At 56.9% G+C, this 17185-nt stretch overlaps 2 protein-coding genes across 19 annotated transcripts in view; one reads left to right on the top strand and one right to left on the bottom strand.

Annotated features, from left to right (window-relative positions):
* Positions 1–17185, top strand: part of EPN2 (epsin 2) — an 86523-nt gene that overhangs the window by 26527 nt on the left and 42811 nt on the right. For 13 of the 18 annotated variants that reach the window (XR_016388830.1, XR_016388829.1, XM_089900235.1 and 10 more), the window contains exon 2: positions 14699–15462. Coding sequence is in view for 16 of the 18 variants with exons in the window: in XM_089900235.1 (XP_089756361.1) it covers positions 14868–15462 (595 nt within the window). In the remaining 2 variants the exon portion in view is untranslated. Of the gene's footprint in view, positions 1–2472; positions 5065–5133; positions 5314–13455; positions 13598–14698; positions 15463–17185 lie in introns of those variants that run through there. The other 5 variants (XM_089900237.1, XM_089900233.1, XM_089900234.1 and 2 more) reach the window with 5 other exon arrangements.
* On the bottom strand, positions 8479–12444 carry LOC111167674 (peroxiredoxin-1-like). The gene is made up of 4 exons (XM_089900135.1): positions 12417–12444; positions 11979–12228; positions 11335–11504; positions 8479–9692 (listed from the first exon to the last, which is right to left on the bottom strand). The coding sequence occupies exons 1-4, from the start codon at positions 12442–12444 to the stop codon at positions 9043–9045; spliced, it is 1098 nt and encodes a 365-aa protein (XP_089756261.1). The 3' UTR covers positions 8479–9042.

A 17185-nucleotide genomic window follows, 5' to 3' on the forward strand; every position in this document is an offset into this window, starting at 1 on the left:
TCCATGTAAATATTTTTTCAGGCTAGGAATTATTCTAATCTAGCCAGATTCTTTTAAGTACCCCTCCCCCCATCTCCTCTTAAAGGTTCAGACTGTGGCCTTGGGATGGAGTCTGGTCCTATTGGGACAAAACCGTGACCTCGGCTTCCTTCCAGGACTTTAAGTTAATTGGCCCCAGACAGGTTTTCAGCATGGGCATACAGTGGTGTGGATGTGTTTGCCTCTGCGCGGCGGCTGCGTGTCCAGGGTGTGTGGCCACCGTCATCATTCGTGCAGCCGGCTGATGGAAGGCCATTGTTCTTTTTGGTTGTTACTCACAGCCTTGTGGATAGGTGATTTATGTACCACACAATAAGGTTCACTCGTTGGAAATATATGGTTCAAAAGCTTTTAGTGTATTTGGCGTTGTGCAGCCATCCGTGTAATCTTACTTTAGAATATTTCATCACCCCCAAAAGAAACCCCGTACCCATTAAGCGGTCACCCCCTTCCCCCTCGTCCCCCAGCCTCTGGCCACTGTCGGTCTGCTTTCTGTCTCTGGACTTGCCTGCTCTGGACGACTCGTAGAAATGGAGCAATGTGTGGCCTTGCGTGTGTGCTTCCCTCGGCGTGTTTTCCCAGTTCACTGTGTGGAGGCAGGTGCCTGCACCTCCTTACGTGTTCAGGCTGAATGCTGTTCTGCTGTGTGGATATGCCACGTTTTATTATTCTAGTTACCCATTCATCTGTTGAAGGGAAGCTTTTTCCACTTTCTGGCTGTTTACGAGCGATGCTGCTGTGAGCTCCGTGGGCACCGTGTCCTTTCTCTTGGGTAGAGACACAGGCCTGCACCACCCCCACGCTGGGAAAGGAACGTGGAGAACTGCACACTGGCCTCTAAAGTGCTGGACACAAAGCGACACACGTCACTTCTGCCACATTTTAGTGGCCAGGGCCGTGGCTGACCCAGAAGGGGGGGTGGGGAATGCAGTTCTGTCCCAGGCCCTGGAAGGCGCGGACTAGAAATGTTTGGTGCACAGAACTAATGACTGCAGAGAGGCGGAGCGGGCATCCAGGGGCCCAGGGGAAGGATCCTGTCTGGAGGGGTCACAAGCAAGGTGGAGCTCCAGGGTGAGAGTTACCTGCCACTGATGGGTCCTCCTTGAAAGCTGGTTGGTGGAGAGACCTTGAGTCTTGCAAGGAGCAGCTTAGAAGTGTGTGGTGGTCTTGGAGAGGACAAGGGCAGCCTCACGGAAGGAACGTTAGGCTCCCGGGCTGAGGACCGGGCTCCCTGAGCTTTCCCGGCAGGCGCTGGGGCTCAGCAGGGGCAGCGCAGAGCTCACCCACCCTCTCTTCTCGCCTGTAAAATGCCTCCTTTGCGGGATGTGGCACACAGTGGGCTGTTATGAAAGGCAGCTGTCACCTTGGTGAGTTTGGCCAGCAGCAGTGGAGCCTGTGGTCACTGAGTGCATGGGCCCGGCCTCCCCGGGTCTTGGTCCATCCTCGCTGGGAAGCACGGATGTGCCGAAGGACCGCCCTGTCCTCCCCCTGGTGACCCCAGGCTGGCTGAGGGAGGAGGAGGCTGGTGGCCAGTGAGTATTCTGGGGCAAGTAGACAGCTCTCCCCTAAAATGCAGTGTTTTCTGGACAGACCTGCGTATGCGCCATCGTCAGTGCTGGAAGCGCACTCCTTTATTATTATTTTTCTAAACAAAGTAGCACAAAGGCAATGTAAACATTGTTTGAACAAAAGCATTTGGCTAATGGAGATAAAACCGAAAGGAAAATAACAACTTTAATTTCTTTTTGGCTTTTGTGTTTTGACATTTAGCAGTGTACTTCTCATCTTTTAAGAATTGGAAAAAATCATACGGTATGGAAACCGCGGTTTGTTTCTGCTTGTTCACTTAGTGTGAAATGGACCCGGTGCCCGCCTTGCCTGACCTCGGCCTCTCCTGGAGGGTGTGGCGGGGGACCGCGGGGCCAAGGAGGGTCCGGCAGAGACGCGCTGCGGACCCGTAGGAGGGGCGGAGGGTTCCACCTCTGTCCACGCAGCTTTTTCAGGTCGTCATCTGTGGGGCCTCGAAGGCCGCCACTGCGCTTCCCGGAGGAGGTGACCACCCGTGACGCTGGGGCCAGCCATCTTTCCGCTCCGACCAGCTGTTGTTTTTAAACCGCAGCAGTATCGTAGGCCGTGTGTCCTGCTCCGCAAGACGTCTGTGGGTCCTGGACTTGGTCATCAGGTGAGGGTGGGGAGAGCCGCCGAGATCGGGGGCGGCGTGTGAGCAGGTGGGGTCGAGTCGTTCCTTCCCGCGGCAGATGTGTGCCCGGCTCCGCGCCAGGCCCTGTGAGGCAGCCAAGTGCGCAGACAGTCGGGGCCTCTGTCCCCCGAGAGCCCGCAGTCCAGAGGTCGGGGGGGGGGGTGGGGAGGAAGGAGGGAGAGGCGGGGGAGGGCCGGAAGCCGGCCGCGCGCGGGCGGGGGGCGCTCAGGGAAGGGGAGGTGGTGGCGCTGGGCTCAGTGTCCTGCCACGGGGGCCTGGGCCTCCACGCAGCAGGCCTGGGCGGGCCGTGCGCTCCCACACAAGGGTGTCTGAGCTGTTGGTCGGCGTAACTAGGACGCGTGCAGCTCTCCCAGCCTGAGGCTGGCTTCTTGCCACATCCTCTGGACTCCCTGCGTCCCTGTCAGTTAGCACCGCTCCCTGAGACCCTCAGCTCTCGCCTCCCCTGCACTGGATGGTTCTCCTGTGTCTCTGCCCCGCTCCTGGCCCTTCTTGGACTTCACTGATGGCCGCTCACCTCCTCTGACTTGCGCCCTCACCCCTGCTCTCCTGGGCTCCTCCAGCGCCCCGCCCAGCCCTCAGCACTAGGTGCTCCTTGGCCGTCTCCATCCTCCGTGCCTGTCCTGCCAGCACCTCCAGCTACGTTCCTCTGAAATGAAACTGCTTGCTCTGCCTCTTACCTTCTCCTGAAACCGGCTCACCCTTCGCACCTTGACATCCTGTTAAAGGTGCCTCTGTGTCCCTGCCATTCCTGCCGGCCTCTGGTGTGGGCGTCCGTGTGCTGCCGCCCCCGCCCCGCCGTCCGCCTGCTGCGGCTCCATCAGTACTGCAGAAGCCCCGCCTCCGCGGCGCCACCTCTCTGCCCCCGGACACGCAAACCCACTCCAGTAGCTTTGACGGCAGCAGTGTATCTTAAAATAATTTTAAGTGGTAGCAGTTGAACATTACTCATCTTAATAGTTTTTTATCTACAAAATGCCATGGTGCCTTTGGCGGTTCCTCAGAAAGTTAAACAGAGAGCTACCACGTGACCCAGCAGCCCTGCTCCTTGGTATCTGCCCGGGAGAACTGAACACACGCGTCCACACAAAAACTTGTACGCAAAGTTCACAGCAGCGTTATGCATAACGGCCAAGAAATGGAAACAACCCAGGTGTCCTCCAGCTGACAAGTGGGTAAATAAAATGTCTATCCATACGATGGAAAATTACTCCTCCATAAAAAAGAATGAAGTACTGATGGATAGTGCAGTGTAAATGAACCTTTAAAATATGCTAAGTGATGGGGCTTCCCTGGTGGCGCAGTGGTTGAGAGTCCGCCTGCCGATGCAGGGGACACGGGTTCGTGCCCCGGTCCGGGAAGATCCCACATGCCGCGGAGCGGCTGGGCCCGTGAGCCATGGCCGCTGGGCCTGCGCGTCCGGAGCCTGTGCTCCGCAACGGGAGAGGCCACAATAGTGAGAGGCCCGCATATCGGGGAAAAAAAAAAAAAAAAAAAAAAAATATATATATATATATATATATATACACACATACACGCTAAGTGAAAGGGCCACATACTGTGTGATTTCATGTATGTGAAATGTCCAGAATAGGTGAATCCACAGAGACAGAAAGCAGGCTGCTGGTCGCCTGCCGGGGTCCGGGTGGAAGGAGGAGTGGGTGGTGACTGCCGACATGCAGGGTCTCCTTGGAGGGATGAGAACGCCCACCACGGCCACGGTTATCCAACACTGTGAGGGTGCTAAATTGAGTGTGAATTGTACACTTTAAAATGGTGAATTTTATATCTATAAAAACAAATAGAAATATAAAAACAAAACAATAGAAAAACAACCCCTCCCCCAAATGCCGTAACAGTGATACCTGATTTCATGTACGTTATTACTTAATGCAGGTATTTGAGTTTAAAAGTAAATTGATTTAGGGACTTCCCTGGCAGTCCAGTGGTTAGGACCCAGCACTTTCACTGCCGAGGGCCTGGGTTCGATCCCTGGTCCGGGAGCTAAGATTCCACAAGCTGTAAGGCATGACCAAAAAAAAGGAAATTGATTTGAAGAAAAATATTAAGCAAACAATGGTGCAGCTTGGAGAGAATTCCTAAGAAAGCACCTGGCACATTGGAGACACCCTGTGCGTGTTAACCATTATTACTGTTACTTGGAGGATTTGGCAGAAATCTGGAAGGTGAGTGACCGAGGTCGGCAGGTCCGGATCCCTTAGCGCGCTGAGTGAGGCCCGCAGACGTCAGCGCCTCGTCACCGCCTCCCTCGTGCCCTGCGGTCCCCCCACCCTCCCGCGGCTCTGCCTTGGTTGCGTGGATGTCCCAACCCAGATGAGGAGCCGCGTCGTATGTTTGTTTCCCTGTGAGCACCGTTCCTTAAGCACCGAGTGTGTGAAAAGTGCTTGTTGAATCTAGTATCAGCTAAACCGTTCATCTCTCTTTGCGCTGTGATGATGAAATGATGTTATAAGAGCAGAAGCATTTTCAAAACACAGTTCAGAGGACACTCGTACACCCTGTGGAGTAGTTCTGATCCCAGGAACGTGGTCTAGAACACTGGGTGCACGAGTCCCAGGGGACACATGCGCACACCAGCACTGTTCACGATGGCGAAAAGGTGAGCTCGGTCTAGGTGTCCACGGACAGGAGAGTGAGTGGGGAGACTGTTACATGTGAGCACAGGCAGCTGCCATACAGCAGGGACGCGGATGAGCCACCCCAGACCTGCAGCCACACGTGTGGACGAGTCTCAGACACGTAGTATCGACGCCGGAGCAGGTTGTGGCAGTGGTACAACATGTGTGGTAAGATCATTTTCTTTTTTAAAAGCAAGGGGCGGAGGAACTCAGAACCCGAGCTGTTTGCTGGGGTGGGGGAGGGGGAAGGGGCCTGGGTGACAGGGGTGCCTCGTCTGGACCCCACATGTGGTTGGTGCTTCTGCTTTTGTATATGCCCAACAGCATGTCACAAACACTTAAGAGGACAGAGGAGCGGCAGGAAGAGCTTCGGGCGGGTGCGCCTTTTCTGGGCCGACCGTGACATTTGAGAGCCCGGTGAGTGTTGCAGAGTAACACCCTGGGCAGGTCTCCAGCAGAGGGGAAGGAGGGAAGTTGCACTTTTATTCTGAACCAAAAGAGGAAGCTTACCTTTCATCACCGAGACCCGGTTTTTCCTGGTGGTGTTTCAGATGGCGGCTGTTTTAAAGGAATAATCCGCGTTCTCGGGTTGTTACAGCCCGTGTGGCTGATTTAGCAGAAGACACGGTTATAGCCAAAGAGGTACCATTTCTTAAGGGTGTGAGTTCTGAAGGGCTAATTTTTTTTTTTAATAAATTTATTTATTTTTGGCTGTGTTGGGTCTTCGTTGCTGCGCGTGGGGTTTCTCTAGTTGCGCTGAGCGGGGGCTACTCTTTGTTGAGGTGTGCAGGCTTCTCATTGCGGTGGCTTCTCGTTGCGGAGCACAGGCTCTAGGCGTGCGGGCTTCAGTAGTTGTGGCACACGGGCTTCAGTAGTTGTGGCACGCAGGCTCAGTAGTTGTGGTGCATGGGCTTAGCTGCTCCGCGGCATGTGGGATCTTCCCACACTAGGACTCGAACCCGTGACTCCTGCATTGGCAGGTGGATTCTTAACCACTGTGCCACCAGGGAAGTCCTCCAGAAGGGCTAATTTTTAAATCATTTTGGAGTCTCTGGTACCCGAGGCTCCTACCCTGCCGTATTTCATCGTGTTGCCGTCTGTGGGACCTGACATGTCCCAGGGTGAAGCTTTCTTGGAGAGCGTTAAAGGCCCCCTTCTTTGTAGGCTGCACTGGAAGGAGCTGGGAACACCAGGGTCCGATCCCAGGACAGCACCACACCGCTCAGAACTAGCGTCCGTGCGCGGGCGGGGGCTGGGCCCCTTCCAGTTCCAGCATCTTTGCTCCTGCCCTCTTCGTTTGGTGAGCTGGACAGGATGTCCTGTGGCCAGCTGAACAGGGGGTAGGAAAACAGTTGCTTCTCTGCCATCTTTTGGCCTTTTCAGCACCTAGACAGGAGGGGCCCTTCTAGGCCTCTGGATTCAGTGAGTAAAAATTCATTGTTCTCGTGACTTTGAGCATTGGATTTGTCTGAAGCTAAACAGAATAAGAATAGAGATTAAGAGGGTGGGACCAGAAGCCAGAGGTCTGGGATCATATCCTGGTCCTACCAGTTGCTGGCCTGTAGCTTAGGCCAGTTACTTAACCTCTCTGTGCCTGCACTTCCTCGCCCATGAAATGAGGGTAAGAAGAATAATCACTCCCTGTCGAGTTCTTACAAGGCTCAGGGAGTAGGTACGCCTGGCATACAGCCAGGGCTCAGTCAGGATTCTCCAGTTTCTGTTTAGAGAGCCTCTTCTATTTTCAGTTTCTATTCTAAGCCTGTTCTCTTACGATGACTGCTAGCATCAGAGAGTTAGCACATCTGAGACCTTGCTTGGAAATGCCAGCCACACAGCAGAGGAGCTGGAGCCGGTGCCCGTGTTTAAAGGTTGTGCGTGTGGTCAGGCACCTGCTGCCCAGCGCATTCTCCCTGGGCCCTTGTTGCTCCTGTAGGCTTGTTCCCCCGCCGTGGACGCTGTCTCCAGGCTGTACTCGGGGGGCTGCTGAGAAGCACGCTCAGAGACACACTCAGCTTGGCACAGCCGGGAGCAAGCAGGTGTCTGGACCCCTGTCATGCAGCGCTGAGTAGCGGCCGTCCTCACTGCGTCCCCTGGCCTCCGGTCACTGCTGGAAAGGCAGGCTGTAGGTCCCTGTGGCCAGACAGGAGACGTCCATCCTCGCCTCACACGCTGCCCAGGCTGCTGCTCCTGAGCCCAGGCTGGTGGGGCTTCGGGGCCTCCACTCCCCTCGGGGTGTGCTCGGTGCACGCTTGTCTGTCCCTGTCCTCGGGTCTGGCGTCGTGAACTTTTAACCACGTAGTTTGGTTTTGCGTGTTTGGTGAGCAGAGCAGCTGTTCTGCCCCGAGTGACAGAGATCCCGAGGGAGACTGAGTGGGAGACTGGCCCCAGGTGTGAACCCCGGTGTCTGAGTGGGGGGGGCGGGGGTGCTGTTTTCCTTTCTTTCCTTCTGTGTTCATTCATTCAGCGCACGTCAGAGCGCTCCCGGGGTCGGGTTCCGTCCTCGGCGCCGAGGACACAGCGGTGAAGAGGGGCAGGGCCCGGCGCTCACAGGGGGAGCAGACAAACGGGGCATAAGCAGGAAGCTGTCCAACAGAGAGGGGGGCTCCGCCACACGTGGAAGGTGGTGACTTGAGAGAGTGACGCGTGGTCCCGAGGAGGCGAGGTCTAAGCTGACAAGAAAGAACCGGTGTAGCGGCAGTGCGGGGAGACAGCATGTGGAGGAGACAGCAGGTGGAGGCAGGTCGTTCCAGGGACCAGGGACATGATGGGGAAGAGGGCGCAGCACGTGGGTGGCACGTGAAGAGCTCACCTTCCCAGTGTGCCCGTCTTCTGGCCTCTGGGGCTCTGGTTCACCCCCCCGCGCGGCCGGGGCTGGGCCTGTGAGGACCCGTGGACATCAGCCGTCACTCCCCGAAGCCGTGGGAGCCCCGTTCCTGCACGGCCGCGTGGGGAGAGTCGGACATGACCTCCCGGCCCTGCTGGTTTAAGGGCCGAGGTGAGCAACTGCCCCTTCTTCTCACGGCCTTGGTTTGCACTTACACAGCGTGCAGGCACCTGTTCCTTACCTGCGCGGGCTTCCTCTGGGCGAGCATCTTGAGCTCCTTTTGAGAACAGTGTCAGGTGGCTGCTGAGCCTGAAACCAGGATTCTGGCTGCAGGGTCCACAGCCCCCCCTTTGGCTTCCGCTCTCCCACGGGCTCCTCAGGACATGGCGACAGCCCAGCACTTAGCGCCACCACAGTGACCAGCCAGGTCTAAATTAAGCATGAAATCATGGGAATTCTAAATTTTCCCATGTAGCTCTTCTTTTTTCCCAAATGGCTCAAGCTGGAAGATTCTACTGATCGGACTGTAATCCATCGCTGGGCCTGCCCGGTGGGGTGGGTCTGAAGCCGTCGGTTGCCCCCCCCCCCAGTCTCTGGGTGGCATTGCCACCTACCATTGGTGGGTATTTCTGGTAGCAGAGTCACAGCATGTTAGAATGGAGGCTCTGGCCCTGGGGTCACACGTGTGCAAGCTGCCTTCCTTGGAGGGGGGCCGTGTTGTGAGGGCTGCCCTTCATACTCCACGGTCCCCAGGAAGCCGCACAGGCCCAAGAAACATCCACCGCTAGGCTTCTTGCCGGAACTCTAGCCTCTCTGTGGCTGACCTGGGGCAGGGGCCGCCCGTGACACCACGGAGACGGCAGGGAGTTGAGCCACTTGTCAGAAAGAGGGCCTGGGGACGGGAGGGTTGGGCAGCTCGTCTGGTCTGGTCTGCCCGTCACTTTAGGGGCGGGAGGCTGGGCCTGGCCTGATCCCCGCTTTCCCGGCTCCTGGTTCTGTGTGCTCTACCGCTCCACGCTGTTTGCTTTCTGGCTGGATTTTTTTTTTTTTTCTCCTCAGCTCAAGTGTAATAAAACTACAAAAGACCAAAAGTGATACCCTACTACTATACACATCAGTTTGCCTGCCCCATAATACTGCTCGGGCCATTCCCTCCAGAGGAAGAAAGACTGGCCTCCCCAACCCCTGCCGGAAAGGCCTGTCCTGTCCCACACCACCTCAGGGCTGTTGGAAGGTCTTGTGTTTTAAGCATGACAGTAGTACAAAAGAGGTTTTGTTCTCATGGCCACCTACTGCAGCCTGGCCCTAAAATGGCCCAGCGCTCACTTCTGCTTAGAGAAATATTCTTTGCTCTTCGGGACATCAGGCTCGATGGTATCGCTGCCAGGCTTCCAGCCAGCTGGGAACACTTCCCCATGTTTGTCAGTAAACTGGAAGGCCTGAACTAGTCTCAGTGTCTCCTCCACAGAACGGCCAACAGGAAGGTCATTTATGGTGATCTGCCGAAGGATACCTTTATCATCAATAATAAAAAGGCCCCTGAATGAGATGCCTTCATCGGCCTTTAAGGCCCCATGGTCCTGAGCAGTGGTGCGCTTGGGGTCTGATACCAAGGGAACGTTCATGGGTCCCAGTCCTCCTTGTTTCTTGGGTGTGTTGATCCATGCCAGGTGACAGAAGTAAGAATCCACAGAAGCACCAATCACTTGGCAGTTGAGTTTCTTAAGTTCCTCTGCCCCGTCACTGAAAGCAGTGATCTCCGTGGGGCACACAAAGGTGAAGTCAAGAGGGTAAAAGAAGAACACAGCGTATTTTCCTTTGTAGTCAGATGGGCTGATATCTTTGAACTGGGGGGCACGGTGCCCGATTTTGGCATTTCCTGAAGACTTACTGCTATCAGCAGGTCTCACAGACAAACCACAGAGGACAGTCAGGAAGGAGACACGCTGGCCGGAGTTTTTAAGAATGTTGTCTGTGGTTGGTCATTTGCAAAGCTACTCTGAGGAGTGGCAGAGGTGGGGGAGCGCTAAGGGACTCTGTCCTCTGTGGCACGTTTGTGCATCCACGTGGTCCAGCCGTCAGGGTGTTTGATCCTCGACCCTGTGAGGGAGGTGCAGCTTGTCACATCCCCATTTCTAAGTGACTGCGTTGTCGGATGGCCAGAACCATGTCTCCCAACTCCGGTCCTTGCTTCACATCATCCTTTAAAATGACCACGTTTCAACACCTGTGTAATCTGCGCCCAGGGCTGCTCTTCCCAGAGACTGAATGATTGGCCACATTGATAAAGAAAAACGAAATTCCTCATGTGTGTTTTCAGTACTGATTTCTACTTTTAGAAAAATCAAGAACAGGTAAAGTCCACAGGAGGGCGTCTGACATTGAATTTTCCTCTGCTTGTTCCGCGACTGTCGTGTCTTGGGAGAAGCCCCCAGGTGGCTCGTTGGGGGGGTGGTTAGAGGGGGCAGGGGTCATCCAGCATGGGGGCAGGGCCGTCAGACCGCTCTACAGCCAGTTCACTGGCACCCCGGGGCTCTTCCTGTGTGGGCGGTTTCCCTGTACCTGCTTTATCATCTGGAAGTTAAGTGTCATGTTCGTTTTTGCAATTCTTTCAGTACATGAATGCAAAGTTTTCTTTAAGCCCGCTTTTGGGATAGAGATAAAAAATTTGATTTCTCTACCCAGCGAGGAGTCGTTGGGATATGGATGCCATGTTCAGTGAGTGAGAAGGACGTTTCCTTTTCTGGCTGGCCCTCCGCTCCCCCTGTGGGTGTGAAGGCTGTCACCTGCCTTGAGGAAGTCGCAGGAGGCTGCCAGATGCAGATGGTGTGAGCTACCGTCTGGGGTACATTCATTCAGCGGGATCTACCGCTCGTGACTGGCCTGGCCTGTGACTGTTCGGTTTGGGGAGGCGAGAGGCGTTTGCTGCCTTTCCCTCATAGCTGGTCCTGGTCCCTGATAATGATCCCTGATCCCTGAAAAGCCCCCGAAATCTCCGTGGGGGGTTGGTGGAAACCCCGACCGACTGCATCTTCTCCACGCCTGGCCAGCCGTGCCCCATCACAGAAGCACGATAGCTGAGGCACACGTGGGCTTTGACCAGGGACCCACCTGGGCTGCTGGACCACGGAGAGCTTCTGCCTCCCACAGTTGGTCCGGGACTCCAGATTCGGAAGGAATTTCCCCACCCAGCTCTGCAGGCCCTCGGAGCATGTTTTTATGGAATTCTTCCTGCCTCCAGGGGCATCACTCTAGCCTTGGAATTTTTTGTTTGTTTTTTTTAGTTTTGTTCTATTTGCTGTTTTATTCAGTCTATTTCTATTTCTATTTCTCCACTGTCAGTCGAATTCTGGTCGTGTTTTCAGATATGCCAGAATTTTTCTGCCCTAGCCTGTCCTCGGCAAATGTGATCCAGTGGTTACTTTACGGTCACCATTATAAGCTGCTCTCGGAAAAGAGTGATGATCCCAGAGTTTGGCTGGGATGCCTGCGTGTCGAGGACTAAGGGATGCAGCTCCTCGGTCGGCCTGGGCTGTGGGTCAGCTGTGGCTGGGGGCCTGGTTGGAGTCCCCGCACCTGTCCTGGAGGCTCCGAGTGTGCTCTTTGGCTGTTGCCCAGGACGTAGCGCACAGGCTGCCGGTTACACGTGGCCGCGAGGACTCCTGCAGCTGTGAAGTGCAGGGTACGGGGCTTCGGGCCCAGGTGGGCCCGCAGGTTCAGGCAGTGTCCTGTCCTGTCCGGATCCATCCTTGGCTCCTGCCTGCTGCTCTGCAGGCTCAGCAAGCTGGGAGCGGAAGGCAAATCGAGGAGGAAGGTTTGGAGAGTGGGGCCTGCAAGCTGTTCAGAAAAGAGCGAGAAGAGAGCAGAGCTCAGGGCTGGGTGTGCACTTGGGGAGTGTTGGGGCTTTGAGGGCAGCCCCAGCGGGTGTTTGCTGGCAGGAAGATGTCTGGGCGTTTACAGGCAATCCTGGGGTGGAGGGGGGAGGTTTTAAAATGGGAAAACGAGGTCTGAGGTCTGCGGGGCGAGTGGGATGGACCCATAGTGCCCGCATCCTCCGTTGAGGGCCCAGGAGGCCCCTCACAGCGTCAGAGGCTCACCTGCAGTCTCAGGTGAGGCAGGCACGGAGCAGGTGGGCCCTGAGGATGGTTCCTCGGGGGCGCCTTTGGGGCCCCTTCCCCTTCAGGAATTGCTTACCCCCATCCCGCCCTTTCTGTAGCTTTAGGAAAACAGCGCGCAGCTGTTCACAGCACGCCCCTACGCTTTCTCTGGCTGTAACACGTATTCCATTAGCTTTCCCCTCTCAAAGCCGAAGTATTTCGGAGAGACTGCTAATAGGCGTCCTTGCAAGCTGGGCCGAAGCCCCTCTTCCTCAGCTGTCCGGGTTCCTTTCCCAGCCTGGGTCTGGGAGGGCGGAGGCACCCAGCCCTCGCTCGTGGGAACGGCTGCCTTTTCTCTGCCACCGAAGGCCTGGGAGGCTCGGGGGGGGTGCCCTGGCTGGGCCTCGCGGCCTACCCCGGGAGGGCACCAGCCTAGAGGATGGGCAGCAGAGCCCGATGCAGCATCTCTCCCCCAGGACGTGGTTTCTTTTCATTACGTATTTAACCATTTGAGGCCTGTCTACCAGGACCATTGCTCTCGTGCCTCCTCGGAATGCCTCCTGACCTGGAGGAAGGTGGCCGGGGTCTCTCCAGCCCACCTGCTTCTCCGAGGAGCAGGGCGCTCATGCCTGCCGAGCCCTCCGTGGGTGATAGATAAAGTGCCGGGTGGGCCTGGGCCCTGGGGACTTCGGGTGACTGGTGTGACGTTGGCGAGCGTTTGCTCTGGGACGTCGGAGCCCTTCCCCTTGGAGGCCCGTCCTCTCGCCGGCGTGGACGGCCAGCCTGGCTACATCACGCACGCAGGTCCCCATCAGAGCGCCTGGCCCTGGTCCTGGGACACACGGTAGAGGGCTTGTGAGAGCCGGTTGGTCAGTGAGGGGGCAGGCTGTGCCCACCCACGCGGAAGCCCGTACGCTCTGTGGCTTCAGAAGGAAGCAGGCTTCTTGGCCTGCTGAGGGGCACGTGTGCGACTGTCACTAGGGTGGGCTTCTGTGCTCCCCCTGTCCGCTGGCTCCCTGTGCGGACTGGGCATTTCCCGCGGCTTCCCCTCCCGACACTTCTGTTCCCTCACTTCTGAGGCTGTGGATGGGGCCCGGTGGGGGCCGTCCGTCGTCCCTCTGGCAGGAGCAGCCCAGCGTAGGGGCCGCGGTGAGGCGGCGGGTCCTCCCTGGGGGCCCGGGCTCCCCGTCTGCACCAGGGCCGGAACGATCCTTACCTGGAAGGCTTTTTGTGGACAGCCGGGCCCGAGGCCACCCGGCTCCTTCCCAGGCCAGAGGCCCAGAGGCGGCTGGGGTGGGGTGGAGTGTGGGGCAGCTGCTGGCTTTGTCCCCGCCCGGCTGCACTGCTCTGTCCTTGGCGGCCCCTGTGGCCTCTGGGCCTGGCTCCTCCTTCTGGAGGAGAGGAATCACCCAGCAGCCACTCCCCTGCCGCCTCCCGGAAGTCTCCCCCTTTGAAGACCTCCCTGCAGGTTACTTGTGCAGAAAGTGCTCTCCGTGCCCGCCTTTGCGGCCCCAGCAGCCGGCCAAGTTGTTCTGGATTTGCATCCTCAGACGCCTTGTGCTCACCTCTGTCCCCTGCCAGACTGTGCCTTCCTGAGGGAAGGGACACTGTTTCTAATCTGTTTCATAAATCTATCAGCAGTGTTTATTACCCACGTCAGGCACAGTGCTGGGCGCTCACTGGTGACCAAGCCAGCTGGGATCCCCACACTCTGGACCAGAGCCCGTGGCCAGAGGCGTGGACCTCACTCCAGCTCCGCAGAAGTTTCTTCCCTGGAGAGGTGTGTTTGTGGCAAAGGGCTGGGTGTCCTGTGAATGTGTAACCGTCAGTTTTCTCCTCTGGGAAGTGAGGAAATTGGGGTAGAACCAGATTATTTGTAAGGTTGTACTGCACAGCTCGGGCCAGATGCCGGAGGCTTTTGAAAGCCCGGTGGAGGGCCCGAGCCCTGTCCTAGAAGGGGAGTTGGGAGCCTTTATAAGAAGTCAGAAGAGGTGGTCACGGAGAATCCCCCGCAGTTAGAAGCATGGTGCCCAAGCCAGTGTAGACAGACATTAGATTGTTCTAGCTGGCTTTTGCCTGGCGGTGGAAGAAAAATACAATCAAAATACAATCGGGGACTTTCCTGAGAAGCCACCGCAATGAGAAGCCCACGCACTGCAACGAAGAGTAGCCCGCCCTCTCCACAACTAGAGAAAGCCCGCACGCGGCAACAAAGACCCAACGCAGCCAAAAATAAATCAAATCAAATAAATAAATAAATTTATAAAAAAAACACAATCGCAGCAGAGCCGATCCAGTGGAAGTGTTTTGAAAATAGAACAGTAGTTACAGTGTTACTGCTTTCCTTCCAGAGGCTTAAACTTGAGTTTAAACTTTATTCCTTTTTTTTTTTAAAGTTAACCATTTTAAAAATTTATTTATTTTTGCTGTGTTGGGTCTTCATTGCATGTGGGCTTTCTCTAGTTGCGGCGAGCAGGGGCTACTCTTCATTGAGGCGCGCGGGCTTCAGTAGTTGTGGCACAAAGGCTCAGTAGTTGTGGCTCGCGGGCTCTAGAGCGCAGGCTCAGTGGTTGTGGCGCACGGGCTCAGTTGCTCCGCGGCATGTGGATCTTCCCGGACCAGGGCTCGAACCCATGTCCCCTGCGTTGGCAGGCGGGTTCTTAACCACTGTACCACCAGGGAGGTCCCAAACTTTATTCATTTTTAACTTGTAATATCGATCTCATCTTAGTTTTGAAGGGAAGGTGGCATCTCTTTTGTCCTTGGGGGCTGGAGGACATCCACTCACCGCCCCGGCTGACCAGTGCCTGCTGTTTGCAAAATGCTTGCCGTCCCGGGGGTGGGGGGCTCGTGCACAGTAACGTTTGTCTTCTTTCTCTAGGTCATGGCTTCCAGCTTCTCGGACCTGAGGCTCCAACAGAGGACATGACCATCAGGGACCCTGCTCCAGACCCATTACGGAGACTGAACCTTCACGGGCTGCGAACCCGCCTGGGACAGGGAAGCTTCTCTCTTTGAAGGGCTTTACATTTGTCACAGAGAAAGTAAAGATGACGACTTCGTCTATCAGACGACAGATGAAAAACATCGTGAACAATTACTCGGAAGCCGAAATAAAAGTCCGGGAAGCCACCTCCAACGACCCGTGGGGCCCGTCCAGCTCCCTGATGACGGAGATCGCGGACCTCACCTACAACGTGGTGGCCTTCTCGGAGATCATGAGCATGGTGTGGAAGCGGCTCAACGACCATGGCAAGAACTGGCGGCACGTGTACAAGGCGCTGACGCTGCTCGACTACCTCATCAAGACGGGCTCGGAGCGTGTGGCCCAGCAGTGCCGTGAGAACATCTTCGCCATCCAGACCCTGAAGGACTTCCAGTACGTCGACCGCGACGGCAAGGACCAGGGCGTCAACGTGCGTGAGAAGGCCAAGCAGCTGGTGGCCCTGCTGAAGGACGAGGAGCGGCTGAAGGCCGAGCGGGCCCAGGCGCTCAAGACCAAGGAACGCATGGCCCAGGTGGCCACCGGCATGGGCAGCAGCCAGCTCACCTTTGGCCGGGGCTCCAGCCAGCCCAACCTGTCCACCAGCCACTCGGAGCAGGAGTACGGCAAGGCCGGGGGGTCGCCGGCCTCCTACCACGGCTGTGAGTAGTGGCCGAGAGCTGGGCACCGGGGCTGAGCCAGAGCTCGCGGCCCCTCCGTTCTCGCTGCTGGCAGCCGACGGCAGCGCCCTCAGTCCGCTTGGAGTTGCGGTCCCAGAGGCGCTTTGGGCCCCCGGGCTGCTCTGGCTCGGGGGTCCTGAGAGCCTCTGCTGCTCTGAGCTCTGACTCTGTTTGCGTGGGCAGGGCTGGCCCGGGGGTGGTGGGGGCGAGGCGGGCGTGGAGGCCGAGTCGCCTGCTTCCTCCTGGGGCAGGTCTGCAGCGAAGGGCCTGGCCTGCTCCTGCTGCCTAGCAACGGGGGTTGGCTGTTCTGGATCACCTGCTTGCTTTAACCTCATATTCAGTGTCTTCCTAATGACTGGGCTGTGGGGCTCCTGACTGGTTGAGTGTCTGTTCTGCTCAAGCATCTTGGGGTGAGGTGGCGTGTGTCTGCCTCACTTGTAGAGGGAGAGGACAGAAGCCTCTGCAGTAGCCGGCGTGGGCGAGGCCTTCCCTGCCTGTGATCGAGAGTCGTTCGGTCGCACGGCTGGGTCCGTGCTGGCAGGGCCTGCTCTGTTTTCTCGTTTTGCATGTCGATGACTCTGGGTCTTTGCCCAGCGTTTGGAGGAGACCTCAAAAAGTAGAAGTGGGGTTCAGGGCCTGACGGAAGCTGGTCCGGGAGCCACGTTGGCATCCTTGTCATTCGCCGACGTGGTCCCTGGAATGGCGCCTCTCTGCTTTCGCAGTGTGGTGGCGAGGCGGGGGTCCGGGCGGCCTGCGGGCTGGGGGATGCAGAAACTGTCTCTTCCTGCTGTGAAAACAAAAGTGCAGGTCACCGTACCCTTTGTTTTTGGAATAAGTAACACTGTCAGCATAAAACTTTTTTTTTTAAGGCAGTTGTTTGCAGTTTGACAAACCGCTGTGGACCTTGCTAGTTCAGCAGGTTTCAGTAGCGTCTTGAGAAGTGTCAAATAGGGGATTTGCACAGTAAGGTCAGACTCCCTGCCTCTAAGAATTCTCAGTGATTGTCAAGCTCAGAGAGGTCAGCGTTTCTTGTCCCACTTCTGGTTCCTGTCGTTTTCCCACTTAGTTTGAACGGCTCTGCTTAGGCAAAGTCTGTGACCTTCGTGAAACCCCTTGAAAGAAATGGAACCTGCACCCCAGGGGCTCTAGGGGCTGCCCCTGCGCTAGGTTGCACCATAAAAGGAAGATTGCCCTTAAGAAGCTAAGTTGTGTGTTACCCTCAGGGAGCCCCTCTCCACCTGAGAAAGGCCCCTGCAGGTGGGCTGAGTCCCAGGCCCCAGGCCTCCTCTTGGGGAAGTGGCCGCGTTTGGGCTGTATGGGCACTGGGGGCTGCTCCTCTGGCCTGCCTTTTGCGGTCATTGTCATCTAGGTGAGGCGGTGGCCCGTCCATCGGTCCGAGGGTGTTCCGGGGCAGGGAGGAGTGGGTGGGGCCTCGGGTCCGGTCCTACCGGCCTTGGCCTCCCTGGCCCATCCCGGCGCTGCTGTGGTCCTGGCTCATCCCCTGAGACCCTGAGCTCGAGCTGCATGTTCAGGGTCCATTCGCTGGGCCCGGCCTCTGCCGCTGCCTGTCCCTCTAACGGCCTGTCACTGTGTGTGTGTGTGTGTCTGTGACCCACAGCACCGGAGGCCTTGCTGTGTCCCCAGCACCGCACAGAGGCCCCGCAGGGTCAGAGCAAGGAGCCGCTGCTACTGAGCCAGCGCCCGC

The sequence above is a fragment of the Delphinapterus leucas genome, chromosome 19 (genome assembly GCF_059928025.1).
Source record: "Delphinapterus leucas isolate spDelLeu-1000000601 "Yukka" chromosome 19, BTC_Dleu_Yukka2, whole genome shotgun sequence".
Classification (NCBI taxonomy): domain Eukaryota; kingdom Metazoa; phylum Chordata; class Mammalia; order Artiodactyla; family Monodontidae; genus Delphinapterus; species Delphinapterus leucas.

Bases quoted from the DNA above. Each gene is read 5' to 3' on its own strand.
- LOC111167674 (XM_089900135.1), bottom strand. From the start codon at position 12,444: ATGAGCGCCCTGCTCCTCGGAGAAGCAG. The intron at 12,229-12,416 runs GTGGGCTGGAGA...CTCCCGGGGTAG, and splicing joins CCTGCTCCTCGGAGAAGCAG to GCCGCGAGGCCCAGCCAGGG. The intron at 9,693-11,334 runs GCAACAGCCAAA...GACCAACCACAG, and splicing joins GCCTGTGCGCTACGTCCTGG to ACAACATTCTTAAAAACTCC.